The sequence below is a fragment of the Mus caroli genome, unplaced genomic scaffold, assembly GCF_978045245.1.
Source record: "Mus caroli unplaced genomic scaffold, Mus_caroli_1 scaffold_1, whole genome shotgun sequence".
Lineage (NCBI taxonomy): Eukaryota > Metazoa > Chordata > Mammalia > Rodentia > Muridae > Mus > Mus caroli.
Window position 1 is genome coordinate 103820405 of NW_028227256.1, and position 20390 is coordinate 103840794.

Below are 20390 nucleotides of genomic sequence, written 5' to 3' on the forward strand. Positions count from 1 at the left end.
TGACTGACAACACCAGAAGTGGGTGGGGTGTGGGATAACCTTTTGCTGAGAGCCTCAGGAACAACGAGCTTTGTAGATACCTCAATTCTGGCTTCCTGGCTTCCAAGGCTGTGCGATAATAGATTCCTGTTTCCTAAGCCTAGTGGTATAGTGACCAGTGGTACTGTTTTCTGTTATGGCTGGGAATGAAAGTACTATCTGTATTAATACAGATACCAATTTCATTATTTATATGGAAGATTGATGACTTCAGTTTTCCAATTTTTCCACTCCCCACACAAATCTGCTTTCTTCACACTCCTCTTCTTCCTCTTCCTCTTTTTCCCTTTTCTTCTCCTTCTGGATCATCCTCTTTTTCTCTTTCTTTCTTTCTACCTCTTTCCCTTCTCCTTCCTTCCTCTTCCTTCTCCTTTCCTTATCTTGCCTATGCTAGGCAAGTATTACAGTTGCTAAGAAACACATTGAATGGGGCTGAAGAGATGGCTCAGTGGTTAAGAGTTCAATTCCCACCAACCACATGGTGGCTCACAACCATCTACAATGTGATCTGATGCCCTCTTCCGGTGTGTCAGAAGACAGCTACAGTTTACTCATAAACATTAAATAAACAAACAAACAAACAAACAAATCTTTAAAAAAGAAACACATTGAATAATTTTATATTGTTGTATTTTGGGCATTAAAAATAAGAATTGCTTGTTTATCTGTTTTCTCCACTCACTTTTTTCTTTTTTCCTTTTCTTTCAGACAGTAACCAGTTTTACAATGGACTCTCTTACTGCAGCAAATAACAAATTTTGCTTCGATTTTTTCCGAGAGATTAGCAAAGATGATGCTCATAAAAATATCTTCGTCTGCCCTCTGAGTCTCTCAGCTGCCTTTGGTATGGTCCGCCTGGGAGCTCGAGGGGACAGTGCACATCAGATTGATGAGGTATGTATTGACAAGGATGCCACACAGGGCCCTGTGCTCTGGCTGGGTCTGCACAGGAAGCTGATCTGATTCTCAGTGAGCTGCAGTTCTCACTGTGCTCAGCATTTGGGTTTGGAAAGCTCCAAGGCTTCATTTACATTTTCATTCATCTTTCCTGTGGGATTTCCCTCTCCTTCCTGTCTGATAGCTTTTCCCATTCATCTTTGTTTCTTTACCTCTTCACAACAGTCTAAATTTCTGTCACTCTTTCCCTCTACAGTTATTGATACCAATATTGTTTGTACCCTTCAGTGGGAGTATGCTTCTTCTCTTGCTCTTCCCATTAACTAGAAGTGTATTAGGGCCTAGATATTTACCCTTAGATGTGTGAATTTCACTGGTCAGAGAACCCCATTGGCTTTCCCTTTGATAAGCCTCCTGAATCAGGGCACTTTGGACTCCCTGAGTTCTCAGGTCCACCATTTCTTCTTGCTTCTCTGGCATCATCCTGTGTTACTCCCATTGGCAGTACATTCCTAACACTGATGCCTGAGACTTCTTAAGACAGAAATCAAACTTTTAAGATTCTGTAAAACCAAGACTTCTCATTAGGCTCAAAATAGAAACCCAAGACCTTATATTGGCCTGAAGATCTGGGCATGTGAATCTCCATACCTATGTCTCTTAGCTTCCTTCCCCTCTCTCCAGCCTGTCACAGTTGTCACTTGGGTCTCTTGTGAAAGGAAAGTAAGTCTTACTTTGGGGCCTATGTTTGGGTTCCTTGCCTTCTGTGTCTTCCCTCAAAGTATTAGTTATTTTCTATTAGTTCTTTTCTATTGCTTTAACAAAACACTGGGAACACAGCAATGTATAAAAGCAACCATTTGATTGGGCTTACAGTTTCAGAGGGTTGGAGTCCATGATAGCAGAGCAAAGGCATGGGAGCAGGAACAGCTAAGAGGCATATCATGATTAACAGACAAGAGGCAGAGAGAGCACACTGGGAAGAGTGCAAGTCTTGAAACCTCAGATCCCCCAACTAGTGACATACTGCCTCCAAAAGGCCACCCATCCTCCTCCTTTCAAAACAGTTCCACTAAGGAGGGGCCAGGTACTCAAACATGTGACCTCCTGGGGGCCATTTAGTTTGAACTACCACACTCAGATACCTAATTGTTTGGTTTACTTTCTCCTTCATCACTGTTTCCAAACTTTAAAAGGCTCACTGTAATCATCCAAGCTCCCAACCCCATAAAACAGCCTAGTTACTTTTACCCACAGATCACTTCTGATCATTATACACACAGTAACGAAGTACTATGTATATTATTTTTATACCCTCTGAATTACTACATGATCTCAGAGAGATTTTGTCCTACAGCAGCAACAGCCTAGTGTAGGCATCAAATAAATAGTTGTAGGAAAAGTGATTGTACATGACAAGACCCTTCTGAGCAAGGCCAGTCTTGCATCTCCTTGGCTCTAACACCCAGCACACAGGTTAGGTATCAATGAGGCTGCTGTTCCTGAACATAGAGGAGTTGGATTCACGGGTGAAGGCTGGATTATTCTGGGTCATTATGCTCTTGCATCTACTTATACCTGCTCTACGTTATTCCTTGTTCCATAAGTAACACTTAGCTGTAGAATGGAGTTAGCATCTTCCAGGAGTGACTGGTGTTCTTTTCCTATGAAGTTGGTGGCCACTTGCCAATACCTGGATCTGAGCTGTGTGGGGTATGCCTCTCCTTCTTCACTTCCTCTGAGATACTGAGCAGCTGTTACGATCAATCCCCTGACAAACCAGAAACCCAGATCCGTTCTGTCCAACACAGTATAACTCAAGCCACATATGAACTTAAAATACTTTAAGGAGTTACATAAAAGTTTCAAGAGGAAAGGCTAAGTTTAATAATAAGTTTCAGACAATTCAACATTTCCATAATACCTTATCAATACATAACCAATATGTATTTTAATGAGATATTTTACATTATCTTTCATTCTATCCTCAAGACCTTGTGTGCATTTTATACTTACACTCAATCAAGAGTGGGCATGGATAAATATAGGTTGTTATAAGCCCATAGCTCTTAGGTTGTAAGAGCCCATAGCTCTTAATTTCCTTATTTTCCCTGGTTTGGCTATATTTATTCTAGCTTTCACCTTTTCTTTCTGTTTTGTGTCTGGAAAAGGTGTCGTGCAGCATGGGCTGACCTCAAACTTCTTATGAAGCTGAGGACAATCTGGAACTTCTAATCCACTGGGTTAGAGGAGTGAACAGGGATAGAACTCAGGGCTTTGTGAATACTTGGCTAGCACCTTATCAACTGAGCACATCTCTGGTTTTAAATGTATTCAGAGGATGAGGGCAATATTCAGTGAGCCTCATTTCTGCGAATTATCATTGATTATTTTGTTGACTTCCCATTCTTCATATTCTCTGAAAGGCCCTCCCTTTGTCATTATCACACAGGCATTACATTTCAATGAACTTTCTAAGGATGAACACAAAGAACCCAATGATCCCTCTCCACAAAGCGAAAGCAAAGCTTCTGACAGCTCTCTGGAAGGGCAGAAACAAACATCAGCTTCTCAGGGTCAGCAGGTGAGTATCTGAAAACTCCCTTCTTTGCTAATTGCTCACTCTGCCTCTGCTGCTTGATACATGCTTATTCTGAAGAGTAGGTGCAGGCTGTCACAAATAGTAATTGCAAACGATCTGCAATTCCTTTCTGCCTACACCCTTTTTATGTCCTCTGCTGTGCCCTATTCTTCTCTGCATCCGCAAACCTGATAACACAGGACAATGACATCTCCATAGCTAGCTCTGTATTGCTCCTTTAAACCTTTAGTGATGCTTAACTTCCCAATTGTTATGAAACCCTTTGTTTCTTCTTTTGTTAGGGTGAATCTACAAATGAGCATCAATTGATTGGCTGCCACTTTGGGAAACTTCTCTCCAGAATAGACAGAGACAAAACTTATTACACTCTAAGTATGGCCAACAGACTCTATGGAGAGCAGGAATTTTCAATCTGCCCAGTGAGTATCAGGGCAAGGTGTCCATAGAGCATGCTCTGTAAATAAGTTGAGTCCATGGGGCTATTGACTGGTACATATCTGTGACCTGCTTCTGAGGTCCCACACTTCTGTGTCCTTCCATACAGTTTTCATTTTGGGCTTAGGAGGGCACTTATAAATGGCACAGCATGGATAGAAAGGGTCGTGTAATTCACAGCCCATTGGCACATGAGTGAGCTTCATAAGATACCCATGTGACTGTCTTTTCCAATCGATGTGTGTGATAGTCATCTTTTGTGTCTTGTGTGCCTAGTAAGACAGAAAGGCATCACTCTAAGATCCCTTATAGTGCTTTGATCAGATGGTTCCCATGGGAATAGTGTTTTGCTGATGGTACATGGTGCCCCCGAAAGCTATACTATTGGGAGCCTAAAGCCACAGGCCTTCTTTCTATGGATAAGCAGCTTTTACCTGAAGCAGGGTATGCTCCAATTAGGATTTTAGTCTCAAGAAAGAGTCACACTGTCAGTAAGCTTGAGGGTTATGAGTAGAGGCAGATGTGACACAGCTGGTGTGAGTCAGGAAAACAAAGACACTATTTTACATCACAGTAAGTTTCTTTACCAGGTTTGAATCTTATATATCAGATTATGTATCTAGGATTTTATAAATCCATACATGTAATTAATTTATTAAAAAGTATACAAATCAATGCTTTTGGTAATGTATTATTTATTTAAAATTATACTAACATATATATTAATAAAATACCCATCTAAGCCATTTTAAAGTTTTGTTTGAATGTTGAATTAATTATAATTATATTCACAATGGAATTAATATGGTCTTCATGAAACTTTGTCATCACCCAAACTGAAAGTCTGTGACTATTAAGGTGGCCAGTCCGCTTATGTTAGATGGCCAGGAGGTTCTTTTTCAGAGTCTCTTGGTCACCACCTCATCCTTCTGACCAGCACCTCCATATGATTTTGTCATGCTCTTTCCCACGTATTTAAATTGAACAGGAATACTCTGATGATGTAACGGAATTTTTCCACACGACAGTCGAAAGTGTAGATTTCCAGAAGGATTCTGAGAAATCAAGACAAGAGATTAACTTCTGGGTTGAAAGTCAAAGTCAAGGTAAGAAAGGTCTGAGCAGTGAGGCTGGCATACCTTTCCATTTCAAAGAAAAGCAGTGCCCCTCCTGCTATGTTTACACCTTGCTCTTCTTCTGCAACCTACTGTTTGCACATGAGATGCATGCTCAGAACTCCTTTTGACTAGCATCAGATGAGACAGGGTATGTTCAGGATGGAGGCTACTTAGGTTTTATCATTTGTTTCTGATTTTCTTTTTTTCTCTTAGGATCTCTTATTTTAAAGGATTTTTGCAATTACATTTATTTACTTATTGTATGTGTATGTGTGTATTCACGTGGGCTTGTGCTTGACATGTGGATGTCAGAGGAACACTTGCAGGAGCCGGTTGGTTCTCTCCTCCTAGATGCATCCTAGGATTCAGCTCATGCTGTCAGGCTTCTTAGCAAGTGACTTTACCTCTGAGCCATGTCACCAGCCCATGACTTTTTACAGCCATGTTTCAATACTCCAGTGCTTCTTTTATGTGGTTTCCTTTGGATGCTGTGAATGAATCATTATCTTTCTCAAAAACACCAATGCTTACAGTACTGAATGTTTCTTTGTCTATAGGAGCAAAGCTCATCTTTTATATAAAATATCTTTTTAAAATTAAAGTCATTTGTCATATTCAAATTACTGAGGACTCTACTTTTACTTATAATATCTCTCATGTAACAAAAATAATATAAAACATTGAAATTTTAGAATTATAATGTTGAAAGCTACAGCAGCATACATAATTTGCTTATATGTACTTGGAATTAATATAGAAATATATTGACATATAAGAATCTACCCATGCATATATGCCTTTAGCATTATTTTAATGATGAATTAAGAATGAAGGGAAACTAGAGAGTGTAAGACAGGGAAATGATTTAAATGCATTTTTAAATGTAATGCACAAAATGGTTTTTATAATGACATTTTGATATATATATATGAAATCATTGTCCTTTGCCTGTATTTGCCTACCCACCTCCCCAGCCTTGCCTCTTTCATTCTGAAATAGTCAGTCCTCCAGCTACTTTTATACCCTCTCATCTGTGTGACTTCAGATTCTCTAGATGAGAGAAAACAGGCAATATTTTATGTTTCTTTCCCATTACCCACTCTTGTTTGTCCATCCATTCTGTCTTGAGAGCCCTTCCACCCTCTTGTGGGCAGTCTTCCCCTGTAGTGTTCTATACAGCCAAGTGTGGAATCCTGATAGGAGAGGAGACCTGGGTTGTTTCTCTCTCTGATCTGGCTTATTTGCCTACCTTGAGGATGATCACTTCCATCCACGTTGCTGCAAATAGCAGAATTTCATTTTTATTTTTGGCTGTGTATAAATGCAGTTTTTACTCACCAAATTCCAATAGTAAGTATGTTAAATCAAAGTTTGTCTCTTCATTCGAAAGTTGTTTCTGAACTCGGCCAATAAGGGAGAGACTTAAACTCTCTCTTCAGTCATTTTTCCATTTTTTTTTTTTTAAACTTGCTGCTTGTCCCACTTCCTTTGACTTTTTCCGACAGGACAAATTTTGGGTCACAAGTTTTTTGTGTGGGTTGGTGTCCTTATCTCTACACTGGGGATCCTGCCTGGATACAAGAGGTGGTCTATTCAGGTTCCATGTCCTCACTATTAGGCATCTCAGTAAGGTCATCTGAATTGACCTTAGAATAGACTTCCTAGAGATCCCCCCCCCACCTCGGCATACCCCCAGGCAGCTGCAGATTTCTATTCATTCTCCTGTCTTTCCTGTCTCTCTCCACACCTCATCCTGCCTCTCCTCTCTTACCCAGTTCCCTGCCTCCCTCTTCCTCTTATGACTATTTTGTTTCTCCTTCTAAGTGTGATTCAAAGCAACCTTGCTTGGACCTTCCCTCTTGTTTAACTTCTTTGGGTCTGTCAGGTGTATCATGGATATTCTGTCATTTACGGGTAATATCTACTTATCAGTTAGAACATACTATGCCTGTCCTTTTGGGTCTGGGTTGCCTCACTAAGGATGATATTTTCTAGGTTTCCTGTACTCTCATCATGGAGTTGAGATCAGATTACTAATGGTGTTTTCTTAAGGGAAATCTTTAAATCCACCAACTATTTAGTGTTCCTTTTCTGTGTGCTTTGGAATTTTTGCACTTTTAAGATTCCATTCAGCTATCTAGAAGGTAGTAGTTTGGTGAAGAAATTCTGTCTGAAACCTAATATATATTTTCTCTGTAATGAGTATTTTAAAAGTAGTTGATGATGACATAGTGTGTTACAAAATCTATTTATAGCCTTATATTGTATCTCTATGTAAAAGGATCCTCCCCCACTAAGGCCTCAACAAATATTGGTGATTTAAGGTGGAAATGCCTTGACATGGACTAGTACTGGATCACAGCAACAAGGCCACCTCCTGACATTTTCAGGAGTGCTTTCTGTTGTCCTTACTTTTATATCTCAGGGTACATGGTCTAGGATCAATGTTATTTAATCTTGTTCCTTTTTTGACTATTTGGCATCTCCTTTTTTAGCTTATAGCAAATTACTCCATGAGGAAGGGACAACTATTGGTACTTCTCAAGGCTTAATGTCTAGGTGGGGCTTAAAAGGTGCTCCCTTCTACAAATGAATGTGTGTGTGTGTGTCTATCTCTGTGCATGTGTGTGTCTGTGTTTACAAAACTGAATGAGTTCTTTAGAGGTGAAATAAAAGAGGGTGTATAAACCTCTACAAAGTAGGCTTTTATACCATGGCCTTGTGTGTTTATATAGCTATCATCTACCTACTTGTTTATATGTGAGAATATATAATAAATTTCAATAACTTCCATAGAGATAGTGTACAGGCTGGTTTTGTGTGTCAACTTGACATAGGCAGGAGTTATCACAGAGAAAGGAGCTTCAGTTGAGGAAATACCTCCATGAGTTCCAGCTGTAAGGTATTTTCTCAATTAGTGATCACTCGGGGAGAGCCCATTGTGGGTGATGCCATTCCTGGGATGGTAGTCTTGGGTTCTATAAGAAAGCAAGCTGAGCAAGCCAGGGGAAGCAAGCCATTAAGTAGCATCCCTCCATGGCCTCTGCATCAGCTATTGCTTCCTGACTTGCTTGGGTTCCAGTCCTAAATTCCTTTGGTGATGAACAACAGTGTGGAAGTGTAAGCTGAATAAACCCTTTCCTCCCTAACTTGCATCTTGGTCATAATGTTTTGTGCAGAGATAGCAACCCTGACTAAGACAGATAGGAAGTTCATATTATAGTTACTCTATCCAGTATACTATAAAAGTCAGGTGATTAGGTCTATCATGAGAAACATGAACTCTATGTTTGGTGACAATTTGAAACCAAAAGTGGCCAAGAGAACAGAGGAGATGCTTATTTTCATAGTGCTCTTGAGTGGGTCTTCCTCCAGGGCAGTGAGAGTTCTCCTCCCCTCCTCCCTTCCTTCAAGCTTCCCATAATGCTCTGGGTTTCTTTAGTCAGTGCTTCAATGAGGCACTCTCGAATGTCTCTGTGAACACTTTTCATGGAACACTTGCTCTGGCATGCTTTTCTAGGTAAAATCAAGGAACTGTTTGGCAAGGAGGCTATTGATAACTCAACTGTGCTGGTGCTGGTGAATGCTGTTTACTTCAAGGCCAAGTGGGAGAAAGAATTCAACTCTGAAAACACCGTTGATGCATCTTTCTGTCTCAATGAGGTACTTACTGTATTAGCTGCCATTTTCTAGGTAGCCTGCTCCTAATTCCATGAATGGTGATCAGGGTGAGTATTTAGAGACTCAAGCCAAATACGTAGATCCAGAGTTATGGCTTACAATTATAATAAACCATTTGGGCTTTACAAAAGCCTGTACCGAAAGTCTACTGAACCTTTTAAATATAGCTATTCTGTAACACAACACATATTTCAGAGCATCCATAATACTAAACACATACAATTTGTTAGTTAATTAAACTTTTGTGTAGATTGGTGTATGCCTATAAGCCTAGCACTTATGAGGCAGAGGTATAAGGAACACAAGTTCAAATCCAGCCTAGTCTATATAAGGAGTAACAGACCTTGTCATAAATTAGAACGGAACAGAACAAAACAAAACAAATGTATACACATAAGAATAGAAATGAAAAAAAAAAGAATAGAAATGAAAAAAAAAGGAATAGAAATGGGCCTCTTCAATTTGAATTTGATTCTGGTCTCACATAACATATGTAGCAATTCAGCTTTCCTCTATAATTTCCAAGACCCTCTGCCATCTCTCCAGAGATTTATCTGTTCTTGATCCCCTTGCCCAGAATGGTAAACACTCTAAATATGTGCTTCCCAGGAAAAGTGGTCTGGCATGTTGTTGGCAGTTCAGAAAGGAGCAGATCAGCCTGATATTTCCTGAATATTATCATTTTCTTATCTCATTTTTATCTGAAATTGCATAATGAAAGGAATGATAATATTGCCAGTTGATTTTTGAGGTAAAAGATGCAAGCTAAGTTAATTAGCCATGGGTAAAGATTCATATATATATTAGTTCACAGGTTTTATATTCTAAGCCAGATAATTTAAGATTGGAGGAAAGGCCAGAGGTCAGATCCCAGCCAATCATATGTTAGCCAGTTAGCTGTACTAACAAGTTTGTCTTACAACCATGGTATGTCCTCATTTGTATGTTGACAACCTCCCCTATTCCAATGTTACTGCTAAGTGGAGGTGTGGAGGGTAGTGTCTTTGCCTCTGAAGGAAGCCTGTGATGCAGCTGTTATTTTAATGTCCAGATGATTGTTGTTAACTGAGGTTCCTCTTGGTGCCACATAAAGTCACTCAGGCAGAAGGGACAAAGACAACAAGTTGGGATATGCCAAACATTGAAGACTCTGTGCTTTCTGGCCTTGATTTCTTTAGCTGATTAGGGTATGAGAGATCTTTGGATTGAAAACAGTAAGTAGTCTTGGGAACTGAGGAGCTGATGATGGACATGGGAGGATAAAGTTTTAGCAAAGCAGGGGCCATGTTATTGATTTGTAGGTAGAGAGATGTCTTAGGTTGGGTCACTGGCTTGACTCTGAACTTCTGGTATAGATTTTTCCATTCTTTTTTGCATTTGTTATTATTATTATTTTTATGTATTTACATTCCAGACATTGTTACCCTTCTTAAAGCACTTTCCTTCTCAGGAATGTTGGGGCAATGGGTGTTTGAGCTTTTTATTACCTTTGTAATCGGTATGTACCTCTGTACACTGCAGAATGAGAAGAAGACTGTAAAGATGATGAATCAGAAGGGTAAGTTTAGAATTGGCTTTATCGAGGAGCTGCAGGCACAGATCCTGGAAATGAAGTATGCCATGGGGAAGCTCAGCATGCTGGTCCTACTTCCATCTTGCTCAGAAGACAATGTGAATAGCCTGCAAGAGGTAAAGCTTCAAATTCTACCATGTCTGTACAAATTCCAGATCACTGAGGAGCAGCATTCGTGTCCATCATCCAAGAAGGATGCTATCTTAGCTACTAGAGACATTGGAGAACACATGGAATCTGAATGAGATTAGATATTTACTTCTTCCTTGTTTCAACTCAATGAGCAAGTGCTAGAACAAGAGTCTTCCTTGCTCAAGTTCACAGATTTCTGCAATCACTTTGTAGACCAGAGAATCTGTGTGCTGAGTAGCTTGAGAATTTCCACAAATGACATAGCTCTTTCTAAAATAGTTTGACCTTTGGTCTCTGCCTTAGACTAGTTGACTGCCTAGCTGTGTATTTTTTGAAAGCATGAATTTAATGAAGCCTGGGGAGCCACACTGTTCTGAGTAAGGGGAGTAAAGACAAGATAGGTAAATAGATAAACATATAGAAGATAGATAGATGGATAGAGATATCAGCATGGTAATTATAAGAACTACCATTCTTCAAGATACGTGACACACCAGCATTATTTTAATGTATATTAACTATATTATATGTCTTACCTTGGTTAGTCCTTGGAAGAGCCTTTTCCTATTATCCCTGCTTCACAGAAAAGGAAATTTTACTTGCAGTGGAAGTGCTGGCCTGAGTTTACCCAACTGAATTTTCTGGTGTTTGAGTGTGAGCCTGTCAACATTCAGTGAGATGCTGACTGTCCTGTAATTTCTAGGGAGGAAAGATTTAAGTGAAGTCTAGAGAGGAAAGATTAAAAAGAAACTATTTTGAGGTTAAGTCTTGGAAGCATTATGTAGCTGACTATTAAAACGGATTAACTCAAGAACTTTGAAATAACAGAGATACTTTTTCAGGCTTATGATATGACCTTAAACTTATTTTTTCTTCTTACAGCTTGAAAAGAAAATAAATCATGAAAAACTACTGGCCTGGAGTAGCTCAGAAAATTTGTCAGAAAAACCTGTAGCTATTTCCTTTCCCCAGTTCAACCTGGAAGATAGCTATGATCTCAAGTCGATTCTACAGGACATGGGCATCAAGGATGTCTTTGATGAAACGAAGGCTGACCTTACTGGAATCTCTAAGAGTCCCAATCTGTATTTGTCCAAAATTGTCCACAAGACCTTTGTGGAAGTGGATGAGATGGGTACCCAGGCAGCTGCAGCCAGTGGGGTTGTGGCTGCAGAGAAGGCCCTTCCGTCTTGGGTGGAATTTAATGCCAACCACCCTTTCCTCTTTTTTATCCGACACAATCCAACCCAGAGTTTACTTTTCTGTGGCAGAGTCTATTGCCCTTGAATCTACTCTGGCTTTTGAGGGGTTTAGATGAATGTCAATATGGTTTTCTCCTTATAAAACATGGGCATTTGTGTTTGGCTGAGTGCCTGAAGCTGACCACCTGCTGCTATAGTTGTTCACAGAAACCTACAAGCCTCCCTTGAGTTTTGTTCTGATAACCTCTGTCACCAGAAACCAGATCTCACCACCTATCAATGAAGTAGCCTTGCTCTCTCCCTAATCTTTATTGCTCTAAACTTTCAAGCATATAAATTCACCTTCTATGATTTGAAGGTCAACACAATGCAGACTGGTATTGATTTTGTTTAAGCTACTTCCCTCCTTATGAAAAATTCTGAGTAAGTTAGTCCTTAGACGATTCCTGAAAAATTCAAAACTCAGAATGAGGTTAAATGTGCTTGGGGATACTTGGTTCTATTTCTAGGGTTCTTATATTCACAGATATCCTGTAGGCAAGACTCCTGGCCCCCTTTTCATATGTGCTGTGCTTCATGGAGATGTCCTGTGATATCATTTCAATCCAGAGAAGATAGGAGGTGGAGACTTATTAAAATGATGGCTCAAGGATGTGTACATGTCCCAGCTAATACTCATTTTGCACAAGACGATGATATTTCTATCATGTTTCTGACCCTGACCAAGAAGGTGGCAAGGTTCAAAAGGTCCAGTCTTTCTTAGTTTTCCATATTGAATTCTTTTATAGTCATGCCTCCTAAGCATCATTACCATGAACTCCCCTCTGTCTCCATCAGAGTATGCCTGTCTATAGCTAGTTGCTCCTCATCACTAGGGTGGTGGGCACGATGTGGATGGCTTGGAGACCCTCTTCTCTCTTTTATTTAACTTTCCAGAGCTCTAATGCTGGTCATACAGTAAGAACAGCCCTTGCCTGGACACAGTGCATATGAAAACCCAGGAAAATTGTTGATTTCACGTCAAGCTCCAGGCTACTGTAAGACAATGAATGCATGCTCGTGGGGCTCCAGCTTTGCATCTGAAACAGCACTCAGAGTTCATGACCTCCGAGTTAGCCTGATGCTCTGAAATGGGGGACCAGTGAGGCTCTCCTCTAACAAGTATACTTCTTGGTACTTGTCCAGCTTTCCTGCACTGCATAGTGACTGTCCTTCCAGCTGCCATCACGCAGGGAAGAGTGGCTGAAGCAGGTTTTGCAGGAAATTGATCCATTCTTCCTGATCTGACATTGTCCTCCTCCTCCTTCCTTCCTTCCTTCCTTCCTTCCTTCCTTCCTTCCTTCCTTCCTTCCTTCATTTCTTCTTAGTGTCTTTTTTCTGTTATGAGAGATAGTCCTCGCATTCTTCACACAGCTTTTTTCATCTTTTAAGCTTATCAATGTAGCAAAACAATTTGAAATGGTAGGCACTTTGAGGAAGAAAATTTCACTTTTTAAGGATTCATTTTTCTCTTTTATGTATATAAGTATTTTGTTTACATGTATGTCTGTGCACCATGTGTGCAGTACCCGTGGAGATCAGAAGAGAGTATTGGATCCTTTGGAACTGGAGCTACAGATGCTTGTTAACTAACATGTGGATGTCAGGAACTAAACCCAGGTCCTCTCCAGGCTCAGGAAAGATTTGGCAAGATTTACTCTCTAGAGGCAGAAAGAATGCTCAGCTCAGTGGGCTGAGTAATGGCCAGGAAACCAGGTAGATTATCACAGTCATGGGCATCAGCGCTTCTGCTACCCAGTGCATAGTTCCTTCCATCCAGCAGTATTGACAGGAGGAACAGGTGGGGTATTGCAGCTTCAAAACCAATGGCTTGCTTTCTGATGATCCCAGGGTTTGGTAAGAAGACTCTAGATACAGAGGCACCCGCAGTCCTAGTGTTGCTCCTTCAGACTTCCCATGATCTTATTTTGACACATTTCCTCTTTATGACTCCTATTTTGTCTAATACATCTTTGTCCATCAATCACCTCTCCAAGTTTTCCTCCTGAGCTAGGCCAAACTGGAATGTGTTGCTTCATGTAATTGCTGTTTACTTCTTTTGCATGGGTAGTGCTTTAAAAATCACTCTATCATTATCTCAAGGCTGTTCACCCTATGCAGCAGAGTGGGAGGGTGTGCAGCTGGCTCAGTGGATTTCTTAGATCTGTAGTTGAATGTCAGTCCAAATATAAGAAAACCCATAAAGATAAACTGTGCTGAGATTATTAAACTGCTAGAGCAATACAAATTCAGTATGAGACTAATAGATTTTAAAGGTGATCAAGAAGCAAAAATAACACACTAGAATATATAATTAGTGAAATATGGCAATAAGATGATTTCTCTTAGAATTTATGAGAAATGGAAGTTGTAGATATAAAAAGAGAATGCAGATTGGGGAGATGGCCCCATGGGGAAAGCACTTGTCATGCAAGTGTGAAGATGACCAGACTACATGGAGAGCTGGACACATAGCAGGTGCCCCTGGAGTCTAGTGATTCTACTGTGAGAAGGAAATTGAGGAGAGTTTCTGGAAGCTCTCAGGGCAGTAAGAAACAATAAAAGACCCACTCTCAGTTCATGGAAGAAGGAGAGGACCAGCCTCCTACACTTGAGGTTGTCCTTTGATACACACACACACACACACACACACACACACACACACACACACACACGGAGAGAGAGAGAGAGCAAAAAAGAGACAAAAAGAGAGAGTCAGAGACAGAGGCAAAGACAAAAATGGAGATAGAGAGTCACAGAGACAGACATAGAAAGACAGAGATTAGACAGGAACAAAGAGATATAGAGAAACAGAGATAGACAGATACTTCCTTTACCATAGAAAGTAAAACCAAGAATTACACAGAGAGACACAGAGACAGACATAGAGAGAAGTAGACAGAGATTAGACAGAGATAGATATAGAGAAACAGAGATAGAAGTAAACCCAGGAATTACAATGTTCCTGAAAAATAGACATGCCAATAAACTTTGCAAACAAAAGTTTGAGAAAGCTATCAGGATGAAAACAGTGACCAAAATAGCATATGTATAAAGGACAAAAATCATATGGGCTTAAACATATTTTTTACTTTTTCTTTGAGAACTTCACACATGTATATAATTTTGCTTAGACGATATGTGTCTTTCTAAGCAAAAATCAAGAACACAAGAAGGCCTTGATTTCCATTTCTTTAATTTGCACATTTGGCCTATGAGAGCTCAGAACTTACTCCCTGGGAAGTTTTGGGTAAGGAAGTACAATCTGGGCTTAGAGTGCCAATGTTCTTAAAGTGCAGAGATGGGACATTCAGGAGAGCTCAGAGTATGAAGTTAGGCAACCATTGTGGTGTTCGCTTTCAGGACTACAGCAGGAGACCTACAATGCATCAGGTCAGACAGGAATAGGCCAGGCCTTTGTGGCAATACTGTCTCAGTGTGTCAGCTGGAGTTATGGTGCTACAGTGGTGCCTGAAGGTGCCTGGCAACCTCAAGGGAAAGCAGATATTCTCAAGCAACGTTCTATGCCAATAATTCACCTAAATGGAAGCACATGCAGTCTCTTCCACTCATTTCTAAGGCAGGTTGTGGTAAAGCCCCAAAGGGCATTCATTCGCAGTTTGATGAGGGATTATATTTGTACAGATCAGCCTATCACCTAGACCTACTCAATATCAGACGAAAATAATCACACAAGAAAGTCAACTTGAACAGAGTTCATAGACCAAACAAAGACTTAAAAATGTAAAAACTGGTGTCACAGTAGCCAGTAATTAAGGATTCGTTCTTCCTATGAATCTCATTGCCATAGCAGATTGACCACAGCCAGACCACCAGAATAAACTGCGCTAAAACAGGAAGCTAAACCAGTAGAAATGGGAAGAAATTAGGAATGGAAGTCTGGCTCTGTGTCTCATGCCTGCAGTCCCAGAGTTTAGAAGGCTGAGACAGGGGAATCAATGTGAGTTTGAAGCTAACCTGAGTTACACAATGAAATCTTCTCTCAAAAAATGTTGAGTCACATATCTGGTGGTTTAAAAAATAAAACCAATCATTCGCAAGCATCTCAGGAATACAGGAAAAAGGAAATGAGGGCAAGTATAAAAACTAGATGTTCAGGGCCCAGGATGGAGCTCTGTGGTAAGAGCATCTGCTGAGAACCGGCCTGTCATGGACCCACACTTTCATACTGTGGACCAGTTTATACAGATCAAAGGAGAAGAAAAAGTTTTCCAAAAGCAATGATAATCAAGAGAAATAATTCATAGAAGAATAAAAATCAGGATTCCTTTTGGTCCTACAAGACACAGAACAGTAGTTTGAAGTTCTGAGAGAATAAAATTAACATGTTCTCGGCCGGAGAGATCAACCACTGGGCAGAGAGAGTTCCAGAGAACTCACAGGGTGCTTACAATGCTTGTAACTTCAGGCCCAGGGAATGCAGCGCCCTCTTCTGGCCTCTGAGAGCACTGCAAGTGCTTGATGTACAGATATACATGCAGGCAAAACACCCAGACATATAAAAAAAACCCAAAACCATAACCACAACCCCAAACTAACATATTAGCCACATAAACTGTCATTATTCCAGGTTGAGGCCACAAGAAAGGCCTTTTAGTTAGCCCTAACTTTTAAAAGTAGCTAGTTTTACTCTACAAATATAAAAATAATGATAAGGAAGACCTATGGACTATGATTAGCAATGGTAAAAAGATCACCCATGATTTTAAGTTAAGGTAAATTAACACTCATAAGGAAGGTGTGCATGGCCTGTATACAAGAGGTGGCAGGTGGATGGACTAAGGGGGAGAAGGAAATGAGAGAGCAGAGAGGAAGAAGAAAATCCTTTGGTGTTATTGCTCAATTTTCAGAGGCAGTGAGAAAATAATTTAACTCTAGAAATTCATTGAAAGTGATATGAAGGATTTGTATTAAGTTATGGCTACACAGCAGAAGAACTATTTCCAAAATCATTAGGAAAAAAAAACCCTGAACACTTCAAATTAAAGAGAGTAAAAATGGACACAGGGAAGTATGCATCCAGACATTTAGTGGTCTGTGCATCTTCAGGATATACACAGACATTCAGTGGTCAGGACATCCCCAGCAGAGAGACATGAAGTGGTTGTTACACCCCGAGCACACAGACATCCAGTGGTAAGTACATCCTCAGGGTACATACAGACAGATATCCAGTGGTCAGTACATCTTAGGGCACTGGCTTAAGATGTGAGTTGAGCTGGGTTGGTCAGTTAAGGACAAGCTGCATTATGAAGACAAGGATAAAGCTACAAACTATGTTCAGAGACACTGTATGAGTCAGCGTTCTCCAGGGAAACAGGACTGATAGGAAGAAGACATAGATGCAAAGAGTTATAGAAAAAGTGCTTGATTTTTCTCTCTGGTGACTGTCTAAGGCAGGACTAGTCAGGAGTGCACAGGCTGCAGAAGTGGCAGAGCAGTTGGGACAGGGTCTTTCTGGCCTACATCTGCACCTGGGAGGTAGAGCTGTTCCTTAGCCTCTGTACACATTTCCTGTCAGGGGAGAGCTTGCCTCCAGGGAGTGCTCTGACCCTAGGACTCAGATGATATCACCATTTTGTCTCTGGTGACTGTCTAAGGCATAACCAGTCAGAAGTGCACAGGCTGCGGAAGCAGCAGAGCAGCTGGGACAGGGTTCTACTTGCCTCCATCTGCACCCAGGAGGTGGGGCTATTCCACAGCAATCTGTGCATTGGCCTTGCCAAGAGAGAGCTGGTATCCCTGGAGTGCTGACACAGGTTTACAGACTCACAGGAAGAACAAGTTACAGCCAGAGACAGCAAGACCAGAGATTATCAGATGGTGAAAGGCAAACACAAGAATCTTACCAACAGAAACCAAGACTACTTGGCATCATCATAACACAGCATTCCCACCACAGCATGTCCTGGATACCCAACACACCAGAAAAGCAAGATACAGATTTAAAATCATATCTCATGATGCTGCTAGAGGATTTTAAGAAGGACATAAATAACTTCCTTAAAGAAATACAGGAGAACACAGGTAAACAGGTAGAAGCCTTTAAAAAGGAAATACAAAATTCCCTTAAAGAATTACATGGAAACACAAACAAACAGGTGAAGGAATTGAACAAAACCATCCAGGATCTCAAAACGGAAGTAGAAACAATAAAGAAATCACAAAGGGAGACAATTCTGGAGATAGAAATCCTAGGAAAGAAATCAGGAGCCATAGATGCAAGCATCACCAACAAAATACAAGAGATAGCAGAGAGGATCTCAGATGCAGAAGATTCCATAGAAAACATTGACAAAGAAAATCAAAGAAAATGCAAAATGCAAAAATGATCATAACCCAAACTTCCAGGAAATCCAGGAAACAATGAGAAGACCAAACTAAGGATAATATATATAGATGAGAAGGAAGATTTCCAACTTAAAGGGCCAGTAAATATCTTCAACAAAATTATAGAAGAAAAGTTCTGTAACCTAAAGAAGAGTGCCCATGAATATAGAAGAAGCCTACAGAACTCCAAATAGTTTGGGCCAGAAAAGAAATTCCTCTTGTCACATAATAATCAAAACACCAAATTCACAAAACAAAGAAAGAATGTTAAAAGCAGTAAGGGAAAAAGGTCAAGTAACATATAAAGGCAGACCTAATAGAATTACACCAGACTTCTCACCAGAGACTCTGAAAGGCAGAAGACACTGGTCAGATGTCATACAAACCCTATGAAAATACAAATGCTAGTCCAGGCTACTATACCCAGCAAAACTTTCAATTACCATAGATGGAGAAACCAAAGTATTCCATGACAAAACCAAATTTCCACAATATTTTCCCATGGATCTAGCCCATCAAAGGAAAATAAAGGGAAAACTCCAACACAAGGAGGGAAACTACACCCTAGAAAAAACAAGAAAGTAATCTTTCACAAACCTAAAAGAAGACAGCCACATGAACAGAATCCCAACTCTAACAACAAAAATAACAGGACACAACAATTACTTTTCCGTAATATCTCTTAATATCAATGGACTCAATTACCCTATATAAAGATATAAACTAACAGTCTGGCTAAGTAAACAGGACCCAACATTTTGCTGCATACAGGAAACCAACCTCAATGACAAAGACAGACACTACCTCATAGTGAAAGGCTAGAAAACAATTTTCCTACTTGAGCACCGGGATGCCTTGTCAACAGAGTCTCAGGACACCCGCAAGGACCCACACAGGATTCCCCACGGGATCTTAAGTCCTCTGGTGAGTGGAACACAGCATCTGCTCCAATCTAATGGTGGGGAACCTGAAACTGCATTAACTAGGGAAGCAGATAACCCGGCCTGAGCTGGGACACAAGTCCCTTCCGGTCCACTCCAGCACTGGGGTGCCTTGCCCGCAAAGTATCCGGACACCCACAAGGACCCACACAGGATTCCCCATGGGATCCTAAGACTTCTGGTGAGTGGAACACAACTTCTGCCAGGAGGCAGGTTCGAACACCAGATATCTGGGCAACTTCCCTGCAAGAAGAGAGCTTGCCTGCAGAGAATACTCTGACCACTGAAACTAAGGAGAGAGCTAGCCTCCCAGGTCTGCTGATAGAGGCTAACAGAGTTTCCTGAGGAACAAGCTCTAATCAGAGACAATTATAACAGCTAGCTTCAGAGATTACCAGATGGCAAAAGGCAAACGTAAGAATCCTACTAACAGAAATCAAGACCACTCACCATCATCAGAACCCAGCACTCCCACCCCACCTAGTCCTGGGCACCCCAACACAGCTAAAAATCTAGACCCAGATTTAAAAGCATATCTCATGATGATGGTAGAGGACATCAAGAAGGACTTTAATGACTCACTTAAAGAAATACAGGAGAGCACTGCTAAAGAGTTACAAGTCCTTAAAGAAAAACAGGAAAAACACAACCAAACAGGTAGAAGTCCTTAAAGAAAAACAGGAAAACACATCCAAACAGGTGATGGAAATGAACAAAACCATACTAGACCTAAAAAGGGAAGTAGACACAATAAAGAAAACGCAAAGTGAGGCAACGCTGGAGATAGAAACCCTAGGAAAGAAATCTGGAACAATAGATACGAGCATCAGGGACAGAATACAAGAGATGGAAGAGAAAATCTCAGGTGCAGAAGATTCCATAGAGAACATCGGCACAACAATCAAAGAAAATACAAAATGCAAAAGGATCCTAACTAAAAACATCCAGGAAATCCAGGACACAATGAGAATACCAAACCTACGGATAATAGGATTTGATGAGAATGAGGATTTACAACTTAAAGGGCCAGCATATATCTTCAACAAAATAATAGAAGAAAACTTTCCAAACCTAAAGAAAGAGATGCCCATGATCATACAAGAAGCCTACAGAACACCAAATAGACTGGACCAGAAAAAAATTCCTCCCGACACATAATAATCAGAACAACAAATGCACTAAATAAAGATAGAATATTAAAAGCAGTAAGGGAGAAAGATCAAGTAACATATAAAGGCAGGCCTATCAGAATTACACCAGACTTTTCACCAGAGACTATGAAAGCCAGAAGATCCTGGACAGATGTTATACAGACACTAAGAGAACACAAATGCCAGCCCAGGCTACTATACCCGGCCAAACTCTCAATTACCATAGATG

At 40.5% G+C, this 20390-nt stretch overlaps 1 protein-coding gene across 2 annotated transcripts; it reads left to right on the forward strand.

Annotated features, from left to right (window-relative positions):
- Window positions 1-765: 765 nt before the first annotated feature.
- Serpinb12 (serpin family B member 12) lies at window positions 766-11764 on the forward strand. Of its 2 annotated transcripts, XM_021173630.1 has the most exons (8): window positions 766-933; window positions 3389-3520; window positions 3607-3609; window positions 3820-3957; window positions 4962-5079; window positions 8612-8754; window positions 10294-10461; window positions 11360-11764. In XM_021173630.1, the coding sequence occupies exons 1-8, from the start codon at window positions 766-768 to the stop codon at window positions 11762-11764; spliced, it is 1275 nt and encodes a 424-aa protein (XP_021029289.1). The 2 variants fall into 2 exon arrangements, with proteins under 2 accessions (XP_021029289.1, XP_085683939.1); XM_085827813.1 differs by lacking the exon at window positions 3607-3609.
- The last annotated feature ends 8626 nt before the right edge of the window (window positions 11765-20390 follow it).